We start from the raw sequence: 19,271 nt of genomic DNA, 5'->3' as shown, positions 1-19,271 counted from the left end.
GCTGGAAGAGATCTTAGGATTCATTAATTCAACCCCCTGATTTCTCAGAGGAGGAAACTGAGGCCCCAGGGGGAGTTGACTTGTCCAAAGTCACCCAACTGGTTCATGGCCAAACCTGGAGCAAACTCCATAGTTCCCCACCTCCCTCCCGAGTGCAGCACCTCTCGAGAATTCTTATAATATGGAGGATGCTTGCCAAAAAGATTTCATGTTCCATAAGCCATAGCCACGGGAACTTCCATACTATGAGCATGTAAGCATGCCCTCCATTTAAGCAGGTGGATTTCCTGCCGCCTCTCACTTCCCGTGTCCCCTCACTCTCTCCTCCTTGCTTCCCCTTTCCTTTAGCAGCTAGTGCTCCACTTCTTCCAGAGCACAGTTAAGGAAAGAGTGAGTAGGAGCTCTACAATTCAGTTCATTTTACAGCTTGTTAGGTCAGGTATTATTACCCCAGGTGAGGAAACAATTCAGAAAGGTTAAGAAACTTGCCCAAAGTCACACAGCTAGTAGGCAACAGAAGTGAAGCATTAGGCCACAATAAGAAACTAATGAGGAAAAAAAGCTTTTCTCCTCCACAATGCATCTGAAAAATAGCAAGGGAAGCAAATCAAACAAAATATCTGAATGTTCCCGCTTGGGTATACTCCTTCATCTGCAAGTAGTCTCTGGATTCTGTCCTCTCCCAGGCTGATGTCACCATGCAAACCAGGATGTCTTTGGGAATGTCATACGTTCCTATCAGAGCGATTTCCTTTGACTTTCCAAAACCAAAGAAAGTGTGGGACATAACAGAGCAACACAAACACTAGTCCCCCAGCTCCACCTGCTTCTGCTTCACACCCACCCTGAGGCTCCTCTGGAGTTCCATTCCTAATGCTGACTGCCCACCGGCCTTTGCTGTCTTTGACAGCTCAGTGACCATGAGGCAGGGGAATGAATGCAGGTTTCGGCCTAGGCATGAATTCCCTTTCGTGAGGCTGAGCCCCTGTGCCCTGGGCAAGGCAGAGGACACACTGATGGAGGGTAGCCACCAAGTCATTTGGGACTCATTGCTCAGGAGGAGCCAAGGCTGGCTCTGACATTTTATTCTTTCAGCAAACACTTCTGCCCATATGGGAATAGCATCAGTTCTTCCTCTTTGGTGGACAAAGGAGAAACAGCAGTTGCCTTGACCCTTCTCACCTTCCCAGAAAAGGGATGGGAGGACAGCCTGGAAAGTCACAAATGCTCACCGAGGCCGTTACTCTGACACTTCTTGCTTAGCACTGAGTGGAGGGGATTTGCGGCCTCTACTCTGGGCCTCATGTGCTTCTGCACATCTGGGCCCTGAAACCCTCAGATGCGGCCCTATATTTAGATCTGGCAGGAGGAGGGTGATGATATGTCACCACCACCTCCAGGGCCAGCCCCCCACCTCCACACTGACATATGACATATGACTCAACTTCCCTGCAGAGCTCCAGCTGAGAGGTGAGCTATCTCTGGAGCTGAGGTTAAAAGCTTGGGCTGCACCCAATCATTTCACCCTTGCCCTGGGCCCTTCACCCACCAGAGCCCCAAGGGCCTGGGTTGTGCTTCAGGGCCCTTGAAGGCAGAACTACTCTGGGAATGTAAGCAGGGTCAGCCCCAGAATGAGAAGAGAGGGAAGCCCTCTGTTTTTTAGAGGCTGACACCAGAGTCTGGAGGGAACCAAGGAACACAAATGCCTACAGAATCTCAGAGAGGAATGTCTTGGGGGGAAAACATACAGGTCTTTTGGCCAATGATCTAAAGTTCTAACCCCCTCACTTGAATCTCCTGAGCAAACAAAGCCTGCATTCCTCACAGTGATATGATTGGCAGATGGAGTCCCAAGAATCCCCAGACTTTTGAAACAGATCCAGGTGAAAATGGATGCTAAAAGTCTTGCCATTGTCATCCCTTCACCCTTACTGAGACCTGGGAGAGATCACGCCTTCATTTTCCATGGAATACCAGAGCCATGGAATGTGAGAGCTGGTAAAGGCTTTTCCCCCAGAAAACTGTAAATGTTCCCTATAAAACAGAAGGGACCTTGGAGGCAGAGACTACTCAAGCCAATTTCTTCCTACAGAAGAGAACAGGCTAGGGTGGAGTGGGGTTGGGGCAACATGAGCCACCATTTTTTAAAGCATTTACTATGTCAGGTACAACAGAAAACATTTTCAGTGCATTATTTCATTCTGTTCTTTGAGGCCATTTTTTTCCCCTCCTTTTACCTCTTTAAACTTCTCCCCATCTTACCAGTCAGAGATATTCAGTAACTTGCCTGAGGGCCGTGGTTAAAAGGGTAAGCAGGTATCTATGATTTGCTCCCATGTCTGTCTGTCTCCAAAATTTGTGCTCTTAACTTTTTTTTCCAAAACTGAAGCCATATTAAACTAACTGAACCACTACCACTTTTTAAAAACGAGTGGCAGAGCTAACACTAAAATCCAAATCTCCTAAATTCTATTCTGAAGAACTTTGTTATTTTATTTTTCCAGATCTTTCCCTTGAGCATTACTTACATCAGCTTCTAGTGTCATGTTGAAATATTATATTTTCCTCAACATATTAGGAAGGATAATTCTTATCTAAAATAATTTTAAAAATTAAAAAAAAAGAGATTTACATCTTATTGGTACACTGATGGTCATAACTAAACAGTTTGCTGTAGTATAATGGTTAAGAGAGAGGATTTGGGAACCAAACACCTGGGTTCTATTCCTTGTGGCATCACCTAATAACTTGTCCAGTGACAAGAATAGTTACTTTCTGTGACTTCTTTACTTTATCTAAAACACTGGACTAGTAATAGCGCTGACTTTATAGGGTCATTGTGAGGATTATAAATGAATTAATTCATATAAAGCACTTAGTGCCTGGCACATAGTAAGCACTCAATAAATGCTAAGTCTTATTTGGAAACCAAACCCATTAGCTAGAGTTTAGGGAACAAAAGGGTAATAACAACAATAATAATATTTCAGCTCTATAGTGTTTCAGGGCTTTCTCAGCCCTTTGACACAAAAATATCTCATTTGTCATCTCTAGTTCTGACAGTGCAAAAGAAACAGCATTATTGTATCGTTTAGCTAGAAATGGCATAATTAATGAAGGCAAGAGTGGTTGCAAAAAGCCTGCGATATTTCTGCACTAGTGTAAGCTGGTTGTTATGGCAACCTTTCCCTGTCAACGACCCTCTGCCAGGCAGAGAGAGACCCATTTTTGGAGCTGTCACAGCACATCTGTTTCTCTGCTCAGCTGATTAGCTCTTGTTTGCAACAACAAGCATATGGAAGTAAAAAAAGAAAAAAAATTTTCTAAAAAGAAGCAAATGTTTATTTTATCCACAAGTCTGCTTTCAAATACAGAAACAGACCTTTGGCTGTTTTAGAAAGACGCCAAGTAAACTAGATCCTCAATATATGGGCTGCTTCTCGAATTGGTGGGATTGCAAAACATAGTCAACCTATAAATTATAGGTGATGGGTCCTTCATGTGTCTTCTAAAATGATGTGTCTCACACTCCAATTTCAGTGTATTCTTCCACCATGTCTCTGCATGTTTTTGTTGTGTGAGTTATCTCAGTTGGCTGGTACACATTTTCCACACTGAAAATCCTATATGAACACATTAAAGTGAAAGAGTACATGGCTGGTAGGTTAGGAAACCTGAATTCTGGGGCCAAGTCTGCTCTGAACTAGCACAGAGAGTATCCTCTCCCTGCCTTAGTTTCTTCATCCGTAAAATGGGACTTGCATTCCCATGCTATCTGACAAACCAAACAGCTCCAGTACTTACTCGGTATGCGTCATCTCACAGAGGGTTCTGTATGATGTCAGCACTAAATTAGGATCAAATCCCATGTTTTACTAGAGAGCCAACAGAGTACACAAGAGAAGTGGCTATGTATCTCGTAATAAAAAAACACCAGGGCCACTGCATATAGTTCTGTAGGCCAATTGGAGCTGAAATTTGTCTCTTCACAAAGCCATGTGCCACTGGGGCTGCATCTATCAAGGGAAGGTGACGTTTCCTAATTTACACAAATGCTGGGTGAACTTGCCAAGCTGTGGCCCTTAGAGAGAGCTGCATCTTCTGGACGGGGCACCTTTTTCTTATTGCATGAAGGTACTCTATAGGCTAGCTGTGACTTAATCCTGCTTTTCTGAGATTAAGCCTCATCATTCTCACTCACCAAACCAAGACTCTTACAATTCAATAAGTATAAAGGATTTTCTTCTTCCCAAAAATTTTGTAAAGCATTTGACTTTCCCATAAAAAGGCCTCGTACCAAGGCACTCAACAAGCACAAGGAAGTAGACAGCCCCTGCTTACCTCCGGTGCCATCCAGAATGGGGTGCCAACAGATGTGTTTCTCCGTAGACGTGTACTGGTGAGTTGAGCTGAGACGCCTATAAGAAAAGGGTGTCAGAATTGAGCAGTGAGCAGAGGATGATGCTAGACCAGGGGTTGGCAAACTTTTTCCATAAAGGGCCAAATAGTAAATATTTTAGGCTCTGTGGGCCATATGGTCTCTGTTACAATTACTCAATTCTGCCATTATAGTGCAAAAGCAGCCATAAACAACCCAGAAACAAATGAGTGTGGCTGTGTTTCCATAAAACTTTATTTATGGATGTATATAATTTTTACGTATCATAAAACATTCTTCTTTTGATTTTTTTTTTCCAACCATTTAAAAATGTAAAAACCATTCTTAGCTCACAGGCCATACAAAAGCAGAAAGCAGGTCAGATTTGGCTGACAGGCTGTCATCTGCCAATCCCTGTGTGGGAGCATTTATCGCACTATCTAAATCACTAGAATATTTTTTTCCTAATGAACATTCCTTTCTGTATTGCTGCAAAATTGGAATCAAAAGACAAACATCAACAACTAAGATCAACCCAAAACATCTTCCTCTTATATTTCCAAAAAGTTTCAGGTGATTTCTTTCTTAAAATGGTGTATTTTATGGAGGAAGAAAATTGGCATGTATTATCTATAATAGAGCATCAGTATAGACGTAAAAATTTTTCAATGTCTTATCTTACCTAGAAGCCTGGAAACCTGGCAAGAAAACTATGTTTGTCAAATGGAAAAAGAAATTGACTAATAATATTATTATCTGGGGCTCACTGTTGAAGACCTGAATTTTAATATAATTCCAATGTACTTTATCTGTCTTAGTCTTCAGCCAGCTCTCTTTTTATACCATTAGGGAATAAAGTGGAAATAAAGATACACTGGATTAGGAGTCAGAAGATCTGTTTTCCATCCCAATTATGCCTTTTCCTAATTGTATGACCTGGAGCAGACCACCTCATCCTGAGCCTCAGTTTTCTCATCTTCAAACTGGGGATAATGATACCGGTCACACCTAACACAGAGGGTTCTTCTTAAGACTAAATAAGAGAACAAATGTGAAAATGATTTATAAGTTGTATTTTATAAATATAAGGTATTCTTTCATACCAAACAGAAATCTCACACAGCCCTTAAGAGAACGACAAGAGTTGCCACTAATGCTGTTGATGACAAGAACTTAAAAACCTGGATACAAGTGCTTATTAGCCAAGGACACACCTTGGAAACATCAGGCATAGATTTGCCAAGGACCCATGGGTTGTTTTTGGGAGGTAGTTGTTGTGTTAGCCATTTGCATTCTCTTTATTAGAAAGCCAAAGAGGGCTCTCTAAACTCTATAGGCTATGGATAATTTCCTATTTTACCAAGTCCTCCACTACCATTTTGGTAAAAAAACAACTATACTTTTCTGTTTTTAATTTCTAGAAATTTCTTTCTCAGCAACTGGAAGTTTAGGAATCTTCTACTAGAAAGATTAGGAGCCTTAACTCTCATGCCAAATCACAAAGCTGGTGAGTCGATAAATCAGCATTAATCCCCATCCTCATGCTTCTAGGCTCTTTCCCTCACAACATATTCACTGCCCCCAGGATCGTGTGGAAAATACATACTTGATGTTATACACACGGCACATTCACGGATTTATACTATTCCTCACATAGAAAGAGGAGCATAAGACTTGAACAATGTACCTTTCTGCTATTTTTCTTCACTTGCCCTTTAGTAAATAGACCAATACACCTAAAATAACATCATTTATTTTTGAGTAATTTCTTCCGAGCAAATGATACATTTCACTGATACATTTTAACAACAAATTCTTTCTTACCAACAAAAGCATGAATATTCAAAATCACCAATCTTTTCTCCTACTATGTTCATGTTAATAAAGAATATTTTTTAAAGTGTTTCTATAAATGTTTTCACATTATTTGTAACAATCATGCTGAAGTACTAACTGTTGTTGAACTCATTTAATAGATAAAACCATTCAATAAACTTAAAAAGGAAAACCAAATGGTTTGTTGGTTTGTAAATATCAATACACGAGTGTTGCAAGGAGATATTCAATAATTCTCTGGCCTTAAGTGATATTGCTCTGCATTTCCTCTCACATTTCCATTTCCTGTTAATGTTTCCAGTTCAACCAGCCTCACATGTAGCAGCAATAATCACAATTTAAAGGGATGTTAGCTCCTAGATCCAAAGGACTATTTTACCTTCTGCTCACTGGGAATAAGTATGCCTAAGGCTAGATAAAGTCATTTGGAAGACCAAACTGCTTTCTCTTTTCATATGCAAAAGAAGAAATGACAAAATGTAAATTATACACAATTGCTCTGAGATGTGAAATTCTTACCAGAAAACAAAAAGTTTTTCTGTCAATTTCTTCTTTTGAAACACTTTTATTTTCCATCTTTAATAAAATTGCTTCTAAAGCTGAAAATAGATTAACAAACAGCATCTCCTAGGGTGATTCATCTGGTAAACCTCCCACTCTCCAGCCTGTGTTTGACTGGAAGAGTGTCTCAGCCTGTGGCGTAGCAGAGAGGCCCCCCAGTCTTCTGAGATTGCAATAAATTGTCGCCTTTGGCTAAACTGCACACATCAAGAAAACAAACGACAAGCAGTCATTACCAAAATCAACGAGCTTAACTCCTCCTTCTGTTGTCAGAAGAATGTTATTCCCCTTGACATCACGGTGGATGATTCGGTTGTTGTGCAAATGCTGAAGGCCCTGCATGGTATCCCACCACCAAACAACAGGAAGGAGAAAGGGAAAATGTGCACAGTTATTTTAAAACAATTACCCTACTATTAAAAAGCCTAATCAAAGTCCACATTTGGCTGCACCTCCCTGCTGTTATACATCTTGCATATTATAGGGTGGTTTCCCCTTGTTAATATGCAATGGGAATCCAACTGATGACAAATTGCCCCCTCTGCTCTCAACCCCAGCTTGATGCCATTCTTACCAAGAGGGCCCCGTATAAGATGTATGAGATCACTGCTTCATCCAACCGCTGGCCACATCTGAGTAGACCTTTGACAAGCTCGGTGACCGAACCCCCGTTACACAGCTGCAAGAGGAGGTGCCGGAGAGAGAGAGAGCAGGAGAACACACACAAAAGGAAAAGAAAAAGATGTTAAGAAGAAAAGCCCACTGATTACTGACTGACTGTAGTTACAGTAAATTTGCAGATGACAAAACTCCAGGTCAGAATAAACTTCAAATTTCCATCACACAGTCAAATTTAGTTTTGTTAGTGTGTGTGTGCTCTTTATTCAAGGTGATGATTTATGAATGAAAATCCATGTCCAAAACGTTGATTTTTTAATTGTCAAGTGAACTGTAAAAGCACAAGTCGTTATTTAGAAATTTGATAGAGAAAGTATATAAGTAATCATGGTGATTTATTGGATATTTTTCATTTTACATGAATATTGTCTATTTTTTTAAAAATGTACATTTTGAGGATAAGAAAAGACCAGAAGAGGCAAGATGGATGCCCTTGATACTTGGGAGGGAATAAATTTCATTTCAAACCTGCCTGTCTCCAGTGCTGGCACTGCAGGCATCAGAAGTCCAACCAGCAGCTGTTTCTGGAGTTGCCATGGCATGTTAAATTTATGGAGTGGAGTCGTATCATATGTGCATTTAACCTTCTCATATTCAGCTTTAGGTATTCAGTAACTTTATGCTTTTCTCTTTTTTTTTTTCTGCAATTAAAAACACTGTAAAAGTATATCTTGCATATTTGTTCTTTGTCACATATTGTACATTATTGAGATTTGAGAATACATAAACCAGGGAGACTATACTTTTGCAGGAATTTAAGGATTTTCAAGGATAATTTTTACAAACTGCAGAAGTCAATGTGCAGGTTTGGGTTTGCTACGTGCCATCCTAAATCAAGTGTTCTTAACTGGTTTGAACAGGGTATATAAATACCTTGAAATTGTAGGCAGCATGTTGTATACTCATCTTGCATTGGGATGAGAAAATTCAGAGCTTTCGTCAGATTCTCAGAGCCATCCTTTTCCTTATAAAGCTTAAGACTCTGCTTTAGAGACCTAGCTTTCCTCCTAGCACTTTGTCTGCAATTTGGGAAAGGATTAACTAGTGAACAGTGGGAGGTCCCTTGGGTTGTGCTGCTTGAGTCAACTGGCTTTTTGTAAGCAAGGAAATCTGAGGGAGCATAGATTAGCACCTTTCCTAAAAGAAGATCACTCTTTATCAAGATAATAATACATTAGGATCTATTCGACTCTAATTATGAACATCTGCAATGTTTAGTAAAGGGTGAGCAGATGTTTTTATTTGCTGTGTTTATCATTCCCTACTACATATGTGGCAGATACCTTGCACACAATTTAACAATCAAGATAACCTGGAACTGAATCTGCCCATGTTTTTACCATTTAGATTGCTCATAAGGGACAGTATGTGACTAAAAATCTAATATAGCATTAGGGAATCTTTAAAACTAGGATAAAATTACTATCTCTCAGAAATGATTTAGGAGAAACCCTAGAAGCAGTGAAATGCATTGAAGACTATGACGGTCCCATGAGTTTGGGATTATATAAAGTGACCTAGGAATCCACTCACTGCCAATGTCAGGTTTAACTTGCAACTCAACACCGATGGCTCTGATGGCCATAACATTGAGTACCATAGTAACGTCTTCCAAAGGATTCCACATTGTTTTGATTCCAACTATGTCTTACATGACCCTCCAAGGACAAATAACATTCAATGTTAAATCTAATACCTTTTTGAGCAATGAATGTTCAGTGCCATGACTCATAGAATAGTGTTAAAAGCTAAACTTTCAATAGACATAAAATAATTTTCTCAGGACTCCCTAAACTAGCTTCTATATTTCAAGGAACAAAAATTAGAAAACAGACCACAGAGTCAGATGATGATCAAGGAATAACGTTGGACATTACATAACAGAAGTTTTCACCCCAGAAGAAGAGCCCATCTGGGGTTGGGGCATGGAGCTTGGAGAACTTGAGAGAACAAGATTAAAGATGTTCCTCTTTGGAGGTCTGCATGAGGGGTTAATATATAATATAATAATGCCAATTTCCCATTTGGAAATCTAAAGGAAGACCTCCTTACAGGAGCCTCATGCCAACAAAGTGGTATCCATGCTGACTGGGAATGGCAATAGGGTATGATGAGGCGGACCATGCCTGGGGTTATAATAACAGTTCCCTATGGCCTGATCATGACTTGTTACTGCATTTCACCTACAGTTCAGAACTTTATGCTCCACTTGGGCACAGGGACAAGGCTAGAACTTGAATGAGAAGGACAAAGAGAGTGAGGACTTCATGATAGGAAAGAGTATCAGGGACTAGGGACATGGGGGAATAGCAAAGCCAGGCAGTACAAGGACTTGGGGGTCACTACATGGTTCAGAGGCCCTGACCTCACTGCCATCGCTTTACATGAGCATCTGCTTGTACTCAGATCCAGATGCCACCCAGGGAGAAAGGAAAGGAAGAGGGAGAGGAGAGGCCCTACTAAAACTGAGTCCTTATGACGGAGCTTTGAACTGGACTGTGAAAATGTGTTAGAAATACTAGAATTTGCCCCTTCCCAAAGAAGTCACTCAGTTGGACTAAGTTTAACAGAATGAGTTAAAATCAGTTGTCTCTTCTAGGCAGGCTGGGGGCTCAAGAACGAAGTTGAGTTTGCTTATTGAAAAGAAAGTTACCTCTTGTTCTCAATAGTATTACTCAATCATGAATATGACACAGTCCCTGCCCTCAAACAGCTCACCACCAGTAATGGACACATGAGTAATTACAGTATGGCATCTGGAAGTAGGGGTGTGCCTAAGAGAGTGTGGTGGCACCAAAGAAGGAACACATTAAGAGTAGGGTGAAGAGAGGACAGTCTGGGAAATCCTCCCAGAGGATGTAACATTTACAATGAGTTTGAAGGACTAATGAGTTTTTTGGCAGGTGGACAAGAAAGGAAAGGGCATCCCTGGAAAAGGAATATTGTGTGCAAAGGAAGGGAGCACGAAAGAATGAGGGTGTGTGCGTCTGTGTCTGTGTGTGAGTGTGTGTGTCTCTGGCTGTGTGTGTCTGTCTGCATGTGTGTGCGTATGTCTGTGAATTCTAAATACTCTGCTACTGTTGGGACAAAGGGTGCCAGGATCCTAGGGCAGGGAGATGGGGAAGGAAAGTGGGGAACAGGGAATGACAGGTGTACCCTGCTAAGGAGTATGGACTTTATTACTATACACAAGCATATTATAACACCGTAATATACCACTAGATAGGAATAGTAAGCTATCAACAGGTTTTAGGTAGGAGGTCTCTGTTTAGATCTGCATTCCAGAGAGATGACTTGGGCAGCTGATTGGAGGGCGAACAGAAAAGGAAGGTATCAGGAGCTGAGCACCTGTGGGAAATGTTGAAGCAATCAAAAAAGGCAGCGTCAAAAAGTCAAGAGTAATGAGGATAAAGAGGAGGAGACAGATATGGGAGGCTTTTGTGAGGTAGAATTGACAAGAATCTCTGACCAACTGGATGTGGAAAGTGAAGAAGAGACAGAGTCTAGGAATATTGTGAGAATAAGGGAAATATCAATAAAGTTCTTTGATCCTCTGAATCCAAAGCAGTAATAGGAATGCAAAGCACTGCAGCACCTTCATCAGAACCTCTCTTCAGCCTGGCTCCTGTCTCAGGGAGGCACGTGCTTTACTGAATCATAAGTGCACTATTAAAATTTACTCAGAGAAAATTTAAATTAAAAGCTGAGTGATGATCCAAGCTAACTCAACCCTGGAATTTTTCCCTGAAACCTCTTTTTAGTCTCTCTCCTGCCCTACTTTAGGTGGGGCCATTTCTGCAGCAGAAGCCTAGTCAGGGACATTTTATATAGGTAGCCAACTTATAAACTTTCTTCATAACTCTAGAACCTACGAAGGGATTAAGGGCAGCCATTTTGTCAGCAGGATCAAAACTCAGCTGTGGATTTAGGAACACCAAAAGGATCTTACTCAGTCGATGCCTTTTGTTTGCTGAATGTTAGAGTTTAAGAGCTGCCTGACTTCCCATGATTCACAGAAACATATAATTAAACTGCTCAGGGCAGCTTTAGAGGCAACTGCCCTGTGAAGTTGACAAGCCCACCAGCAAGGTTTTAAAGGGCAGCCCGTGGGTTATAAAGAAAGGGTTTTGGGTATTTGGATATAAAAAAGGAAAGCAGGTACACCCCGACAGTCATTTAACCAGGGTAAATGTCCAATGAAACGGACTGAACATTTTAAAAGCATGACAAGGAATTATATTTAAATGGATCAAATAAAATAATCCCCTTAAGTTGAAAAGAGGCAACTAAGCCTCCTGCCCCACCCCTGAGGGCTGGCACATGCAGCCCTTTATTCCCACCCACTCTGCCAGCCGTCAGACTCAAATACAGAGGTGTGTCTCCACCCTTGCATTCCTCCCTAGGCCATCAGCATTCAGGAAATGTGGCAGATGGATGCATCTAGAATTTAATGAGCATTTTGCTCCAAACCAAGAAAAACAGAAAAATCATTTACGTTCCACATCTATTTTCCAAAACATTGTTGAATATTGATTCAATCACAGTATGCGCATTTGCTAAGACAGTCATAACTTCAAGCAATAAAATGTTCCTCGCTCAATAAGCCATCAACTTTCTGCCACGTTATTAAAGAATGGTCCACGCAACACAATCACCAGACCTTTATTCTAGTCAAAGATCCAACTCTCACGTAGATTCTGTACTGGCATGTTGACTTGACCAGCCAGATTGCAGAACTAAGAGGAATTTATTTTCTGGGCCCTTTTGTTCGGTGGACCTTGTCTTTCAAAGGTGTTAGGTTCTACAGAGGGCATAAAGCAAACATCAAGGATCGTCAAAATTACTCTAGAAGATGCCTTAGGAAGCACTGTGTTGGACACTGTCTACCTCTCAGTAAGGCCAGAACAACATATTTTTCTTCCACACTGTTGGGACAGATTGTGTCTATTTAACTGATACCAACTGAAGTCACTGGCTTGCACCTAGAAGAATGAAAACTATGTCACTTGAAACCCTTGAGTTCTAGTCAGAGTGGGGAGATGCTCACATCACGAGAGATAGGCAGGCCCAGAGACTCCCATCTCCCAGCCCAGTCTCTCTCCAGGACGTGCACTTACTGAGTAGAACGGTTGGCAGAATCACTCCCACTCCTCAGCTTCTCACTCTCTCTGACTTTTGCTGAACCCATGCAGCACTTCTACATGGGATGCAACTCCATTGCATTTCAAAGTTCTTCCTTCTCCACTCCCAAGTGTTCTGTATCTTCCTCCTGACCCCCAGCACTCCAGTGACTCTCATTCCAGAACCCTGCCAGAAGCTGCCTTCCGAATCAGTCTTCAACGCTCCAGCGCTTTCTAACCATCTCCAGCCAATCAAAACTTACCAATCCTGTGTTCCAGACCATCAGAGTCCTGCTATGACCCTGATTGATTAATGTAATAAACTTGATTCATACCACAATACCAATGGGTGAAAAATGCTTTAAAGTGTTAATTTGCAACGATATTCAGGCCTAGACTAGACTTTCCAGGTCCTTAAATAAATGCAAAAACTGGACAGAGGTATCTTTTTCCCCCACTCTGGCTTAGATACTGCACTTTTACATAGACCTCTGCAAGAAAAAACAGATTTAAAACAACTAATTCTTTTACCTGATTTAAAAATAAAAGGAGTATTTTTTTTTTACTTTATAGCCTCATTTACCAGTACTCTAAACTCTAAACCATTCCTTTTAGGTTGCACACATGAATCAGTTTCAGCACACGTGCTGAAATTAATAGTATGTACCTGCTGGAGTTTTTATACTGAAAGGAAAAATAGTAGTTTTTTTAACTGAAAGAAAATGTAGTTCATGCCTTAGTACACAGTAGGTATTTTTTCTGAGTGTTGTACTTTTCTTAAAGGCCTAATTTCTTATTATATCTCATTTAGGTGAGAGATAATAGGACTTATAGATTTTTCAAATTTAATATTAATTTAGAATAAAACTTATTCACAAATTTTCCAAAACATTATTATATATAAGTGTTTATATCTTTCTAATATAGTAGGTGTCTGTCATGAAAGAGAGCTTTGGTTTGCTTTCTGCTAACAATTAGTAATGAATTTCAGAAACTACGTTTTTATTTGCTTTTGTTTTCGGAGTTGTGGTGATTTAAGGAGGCTATTAATAACATTTTTCTATCCTCTAGAGTTGCTCTGTGGAATAGCTTCTCACTGATCCTTTCATCGCATTTGGTAACGAAAGAGCAAAGGCAACATAAATTTAATCTCAATACACAGGATGAGGAGAACAATATTCAACAGATCATAATTTTATTGTGTGAGTCTCCTAAAGCACTCCTAAAAAAACTACAGAGGGAGCAAAACAGTCAGGGTGCTGTGTGGACCGTCATCATCTTCCAGCTGTATGTATGTGTGTGCGGAATTGGGAATTGCTGCCATCCCAAGCAGAGTTCCCACATCTGTGTTCCTGCGACCAGGCAGACAGTGCCACAAGCAGCAGCAGCACATGATGAGAGCAAAGTGCTGAAGTGTAGTTGCCCCTTCAGTTCTGCCAGGTAACCCATTATGTGACCGTAGGCATGTCACTCCTTCTCTGGGCCTCAGTTCTTCAAATGAACACTAGGGGAATGACCTTAAGAAAGGCCAAGGCTCCTGCCAGCTCTAGGAGCCCAGGAATCCCTGTGTCTATAAGCATATTGGAGGCACTGGGCACACCTAATGGCCCAAAAGCCTGGCAAAGATGGCCCAGGACAGAAAAGACTGAGGATATCTGGTTCCCCATACCACCAACTTTGGCATGGACCAAAACAATCTGCAAAAGCATTAAAGTCAGCATACTGTATTGCGGAGGTATGAGTAATTCAGGGTCTCAAGGGAAGCCTCATTATCTGCCAGTTATCACTCTGAAAAAGCAAGAGAATCTTCAGGGGAGCATTTGCACAAGGCTCAGTTCATAGTTCTGGGCTCCTTCTCATCTTCCAAGGCCATACACGGCCCTTTCTGGCTGCCTTGGCCATGCCTAAGAGCTGACATACGGCCACTCCTCATTGAGAAGAGTATTTATTCTCCAGGTGACCAGAGGTCTGAGCAGCTCACCTACCTGCCTGCCTGGTCACATGGAGGGAACGCTCCTTTATAGACCCTGGAAATTTCCTGAATGTTCCAGTTCTTTATGTCTAAATACAGAGCCTTTTTGAGTCAGGGGGTAAAAACCAACAGAAACTCAGATTTCTTGGTCATTGTACTTTCATTGTTAAGTTATAATAAAGTTTAAAACATGGAGAACTTATAGAGCCGAAGAAGAATATAATCAGAGACCCTAGAAAAAATACTTCCATGTCCCCAAAAAAGTAGCATTTAAAAAATTAATGTTATTCTAGAGCTTCATTGGCAGGATAAAATCTATAATATTCTCAGGGAGGGGGTGGGGAATAATAAAATCCAAAAGATGATACTATGAGAATGTATCTGACAAATCTGATTTCTGCAAGCCAAAACCCCTTACATCTTTATATTCTGAGGAAGGCAAATGATGTGACAGAAATGTTCAAACCAGTTTCCCTGAAGATTATCCCATTTGAATATAACAAATGAATTCCCCATACATGGTTGCCATGGCAGCCAGGATATACTGTCCCATGTCCAGGCCCTCTCCAAGCCAGGCAGAAGATTCAGACAGGAGATCCCCAATGGTGAATCAAGGGCAAGCCTCTCCTTTGGTGTTTCTCTCTTAAAGCTTTCATGTGTATCCACATGCTCTTGTATCATATATGTGACCTAAGCCATGGAGGCATGTGCTGATTCAAAGGCCAGAACAATTCGGGTGGGCCTAGTGAGCATGGGGCAATAGACCTGCCCTAATATACTAATTTCATATATTGTCATAATTTTGTCTTTGCTGTTTTAGTCCCATGGGGGAATTGTATTTATGGGAAATTGACTCTTTTGCACCTAGTTACACACATTCATTCCCATTAATAAGAGAGAAAAAAGGCAGGAATATAGTGAATACAGTGGTGCTCCCTTCAGATTCCCTCTTTAGGAACAGATGCTGCTAACAATATCAGCTGCTTCCTGCTCCAGCTCCCAGCCTCACTTCTCACCAGGAATTGCACCCAGGTACAAGAAACTGCCTCTTCCAAGGTCACGCCCTCTCCCAGAATTGCACGTAGCCAGTGATTGGCAGATGCAGAGACACAATCCAGGACAGCACTTTAAGAGCATCCCTTCTTCATCTCCCCAAGGATGGGCTGAGGCCTCTGTTACACACACATTGCTGTTCAATGTCTCTTTTGCCCAATCCTGCCTTCCTCACGTCCTTCCAGGTCTATCTCCTTCAGAAACTCTCTAATAAACCTGACATACACAACTCTCAGAATCCGTTTTCAGGGAACCCAATCTAAGATGAGGATTAAGGAATGTGAATGGGCTAATTCAAACTTGGCAACCAAGTAAACCTTGGGTTAACAATTTTTGGAAATGATTTGCAACCAACTGGAACATGTTTTCTATGAAATATTCCCAGTTTAGGGAAGAAAGTAACCTTTTCCAACTGAATTCCTATATTCACCGTATTAGAAGAAAAGATTATTAAACTCGGAAACATTTTCAGCACACAGCCTACCTGTAAGAACTGTGGAGGAGAACGCCACATCTGGTAAGGTACCTGTGACATGCAGGTGGGACCGACTCCCCAGATGTGTATCTTACACTATTTAGGCAACAATGCATCGGCTTGCCCCTGGGGCTCTGTTTGAATTGATGCTTACCCAATGGGAGCCTCTTACCTCCAGGACCAGCCACAGCTGTCCTCCCACACAGTGATCCGCTTTGTAAAACATCCCATAAAATTTTACAACGTTGGGATGATTAGGAAGAAACTGCAAAATGTTGTATTCTGCCTCAATCTCTTCATCCATATCCTATACAGGGTGAAAAATGCATGCTGGATTAAGTTCAATGTGTGAGGAAGGGTACAGGTATGACATCATGATCAAGCAATCACTTAAGAAAGCATATTTATTCTGTATTTGTTTTTTTTTTTGGTGAGGAAGATTAGCCCTGTGCTATCATCTGCCAATCCTCCTCTTTTTTTTTTTTTGCTGAGGAAGACTGGCCCTGGGCTAACATCTGTACCCATCTTCCTCCACTTTATATGGGACACCGCCACAGCACGGCTTGCCCAGGATCTGAACCGGTGAAACCCGGGCCGCCACAGTGGAGCGTGAGCACTTAACCGCTTGCGCCACCAGGTCAGCCCCTTTATTCTGTATTTTTAAGGTCACCATTACCATATCTTGAAAATACCTAACAACGGACATTCAGATCGCAACTAAAACCTTCCAATTACTATTATAACAATAAAATGTCTTCATTGTATTCTTTTTTCTTCAGTAATACTATTATATATATCTTTTTTAAATTTAAAAATGTTTGCATTTTCAAAGCAGTAAAGGAGAAGCAGCTCAAAGGGACCCAACCACGATAGGACACACAATCTGTCTGTGCAGAACAGTGTAGAGCATTACAACCTCAGTGTTCAGTGCTCTGAAATAAAATGCCAGGCTAAGATAATCAAATACCACAAGTCTGAATCACTATGTAACTTACAGAGACCAGCCTCTGTATAAGCCCAATACATTGTTCTTTCCAAGAGAATAACTTTTGAAGAGCTGAGAGGATCAAAACAACAGTAAAACGGACGAGAAAGAGAAAATCAAGGATAGTTTTAACTCCAAGTGGAGTCCCTTCATTCCAGTGAGCTGACAAATCATAACTCATTTTGAGATTTCATGCCAAGTTTCATGAAAATTATCCCTAGAACCAGGAAAGAAGTTGAAAGCAAAACGTGCATGAAACAGCATATTGTGGTTACAATTTACCACCATTACTTACACTGATTGGATCCAGAATTTTTACTGCAGCCAGGCTCCCATCTTTCTTGTTAGTTACCTTGTAGACTTTGCCATAAGTGCCTTTACCTATGGTCTCTATAATTTCCCAGGTATCTGTGGGATCTGGAAGCGATTCAAGTCCAAGCATCATGGGGTTGTAATGAAACAATCCATACAGATGTTTCCTGTTGGGGAGAAAAGTTTATGTGCAACAGATCACAGGATTAAGTGCAGTGGGCTTCTGAAACAGGAATATTTTTATTTCTTAACCTGCAACTTTGTGGTACTTTTCCTTTTTGTTTTTCCCCCTTCTATTTTAAGCAAATTTTTTTAAAAAAGGGATTTTAAGCCTTCTTAAGAAATGGGGATGGAAGATAGAGGGATGAGCACCATGACTCTGAAGCATCTTTAAAAAAGAGGAGATTATATCCACACTGCAGGAGGGAGTAAAAGGGCCAAAGAAGATGTCCGATCGTGACCAGATACTGATCATTCTAGGGTGCTAAGTGGCAGCTGCTGCTGCTGCTGCTGCCAGGGAAAATGGCTGAAAGCCACAGGTCTAAGATCTTTGTGCCTAGGTTATGGTAAACTTGACCAGGCCTCGCTGATGGTCACTGGAAACCGGTATCCAACCTCTATGTACAAAGTCTGGGCTGTTAGGAAGGAGGATTTGGTGCCTGCAGCAAGCATCAGTCAATGTACAGTACCCATTGCCGACCAGGTCTTGGGTCCTGCGAGGATTAGCCAAGCCTAGACCCTGCCCAACAGCAACAGCCTAATGTGGGAATCACACTGAGTGGTTAACCAGGAGCTGCAAACTCACCTTGCCTTAGCAGTACTCTATTAAGTAAGGACACAGCCCTACGGAGTTTAAGTACTTTAAGTAGCAGCAGCAAGCTTGGCAGGCAAACAAAGTCACCTGAGACTGATCCCATCAAAAAGCCCCTTCAGGTTCTGTTGCTCCCAGGCTGGATGAGGGGTCCCCATCCCAGTCTGCTTCTAACTCCAGGGGAGAGGCCATCAGACTCCAACAGCAAGAGCCACGGCATCCAATCCCCACACTGTGGCTTAGTGTCCTCCCAGGGTGAGCACTTCTGCCTCATGATGGGCATTGCAATTTGTACTTGTAATGCTAATTATTTTCTAGACTGCATCCCAAGACACAGCCTTTTGACGTGGCACAAGAATCCACTTTTTATCCTTACCATTTCTGATGGGGGCATTTCAAAGATATTGAAAACCATTACCAAAACAAAACCAAGTCCCAGTGGCTGCGGGGTTGATACTGGAAGGGAACCTGTCTTTCCAGAGTTCACCTGGCAGGCACACCATGTTCCCAAGGGGCCTGCAACCAGCACCTTGAGAGCCCAGGCAAGGCTCACCCTGTGCTGAGGCACTGACCCCGAAAGGTCAGCTGATCAAACAACTCCTGCCTTTCATCAGCTGGTTTCAAGATTCTAATGAACTCCAACCTTTCCTCCTGGTCAGTGTTTCACTAAATCAATCTTTCTCACCACATACTTCACAATTTTTGCCATATCTGTACATCACCTGTGCTATTAGTTACTAAATACGTTTAAATTACTTGCTTTTTCATATAAATGAATATCTTTTAAGGGTACTTTATATCACTACCCTAAATTATTTGCCATATATCAACATTAACTGCAAAGAGATGATTACACTAAAAACAACAGTTATTCAAGTTCAGCCAGATACTGCTGCCCCTGCTCTCTCTTTCTAAAAAAGGGAGATCATTGAGTGATGAGGAGGAATTAAAGACTAGTAAAAACTTTTCTCCTAACATCATCAAAAGTCCTGACAAAGAATAAGCAAGGGAATAACTTTGTCACTATGCGATTCATTGTTCTTTACTGCAAGATCCCCAAAGCCTCTCAAAACCTTGAGAACTGCTCTAG

General features: G+C 41.4%; 1 protein-coding gene across 1 annotated transcript in view; it reads right to left on the bottom strand.

The window, feature by feature from the left end:
• Positions 1 to 19,271, bottom strand: part of LOC131410448 (myosin-IIIb-like) — a 92,861-nt gene that overhangs the window by 7,930 nt on the left and 65,660 nt on the right. Inside the window, exons 3-7 of the mRNA XM_058548593.1 lie at positions 17,354 to 17,537; positions 16,246 to 16,380; positions 7,350 to 7,454; positions 7,012 to 7,111; positions 4,342 to 4,418 (exon numbers count right to left, since the gene is read on the bottom strand). Of these exons, the coding sequence (XP_058404576.1) occupies positions 4,342 to 4,418; positions 7,012 to 7,111; positions 7,350 to 7,454; positions 16,246 to 16,380; positions 17,354 to 17,537 (601 nt within the window). The remainder of the gene's footprint in view (positions 1 to 4,341; positions 4,419 to 7,011; positions 7,112 to 7,349; positions 7,455 to 16,245; positions 16,381 to 17,353; positions 17,538 to 19,271) is intronic.

Source organism: Diceros bicornis, chromosome 10, assembly GCF_020826845.1.
Source record: "Diceros bicornis minor isolate mBicDic1 chromosome 10, mDicBic1.mat.cur, whole genome shotgun sequence".
NCBI lineage: Eukaryota > Metazoa > Chordata > Mammalia > Perissodactyla > Rhinocerotidae > Diceros > Diceros bicornis.
This window is presented reverse-complemented; position numbering and strand designations above follow the sequence as displayed.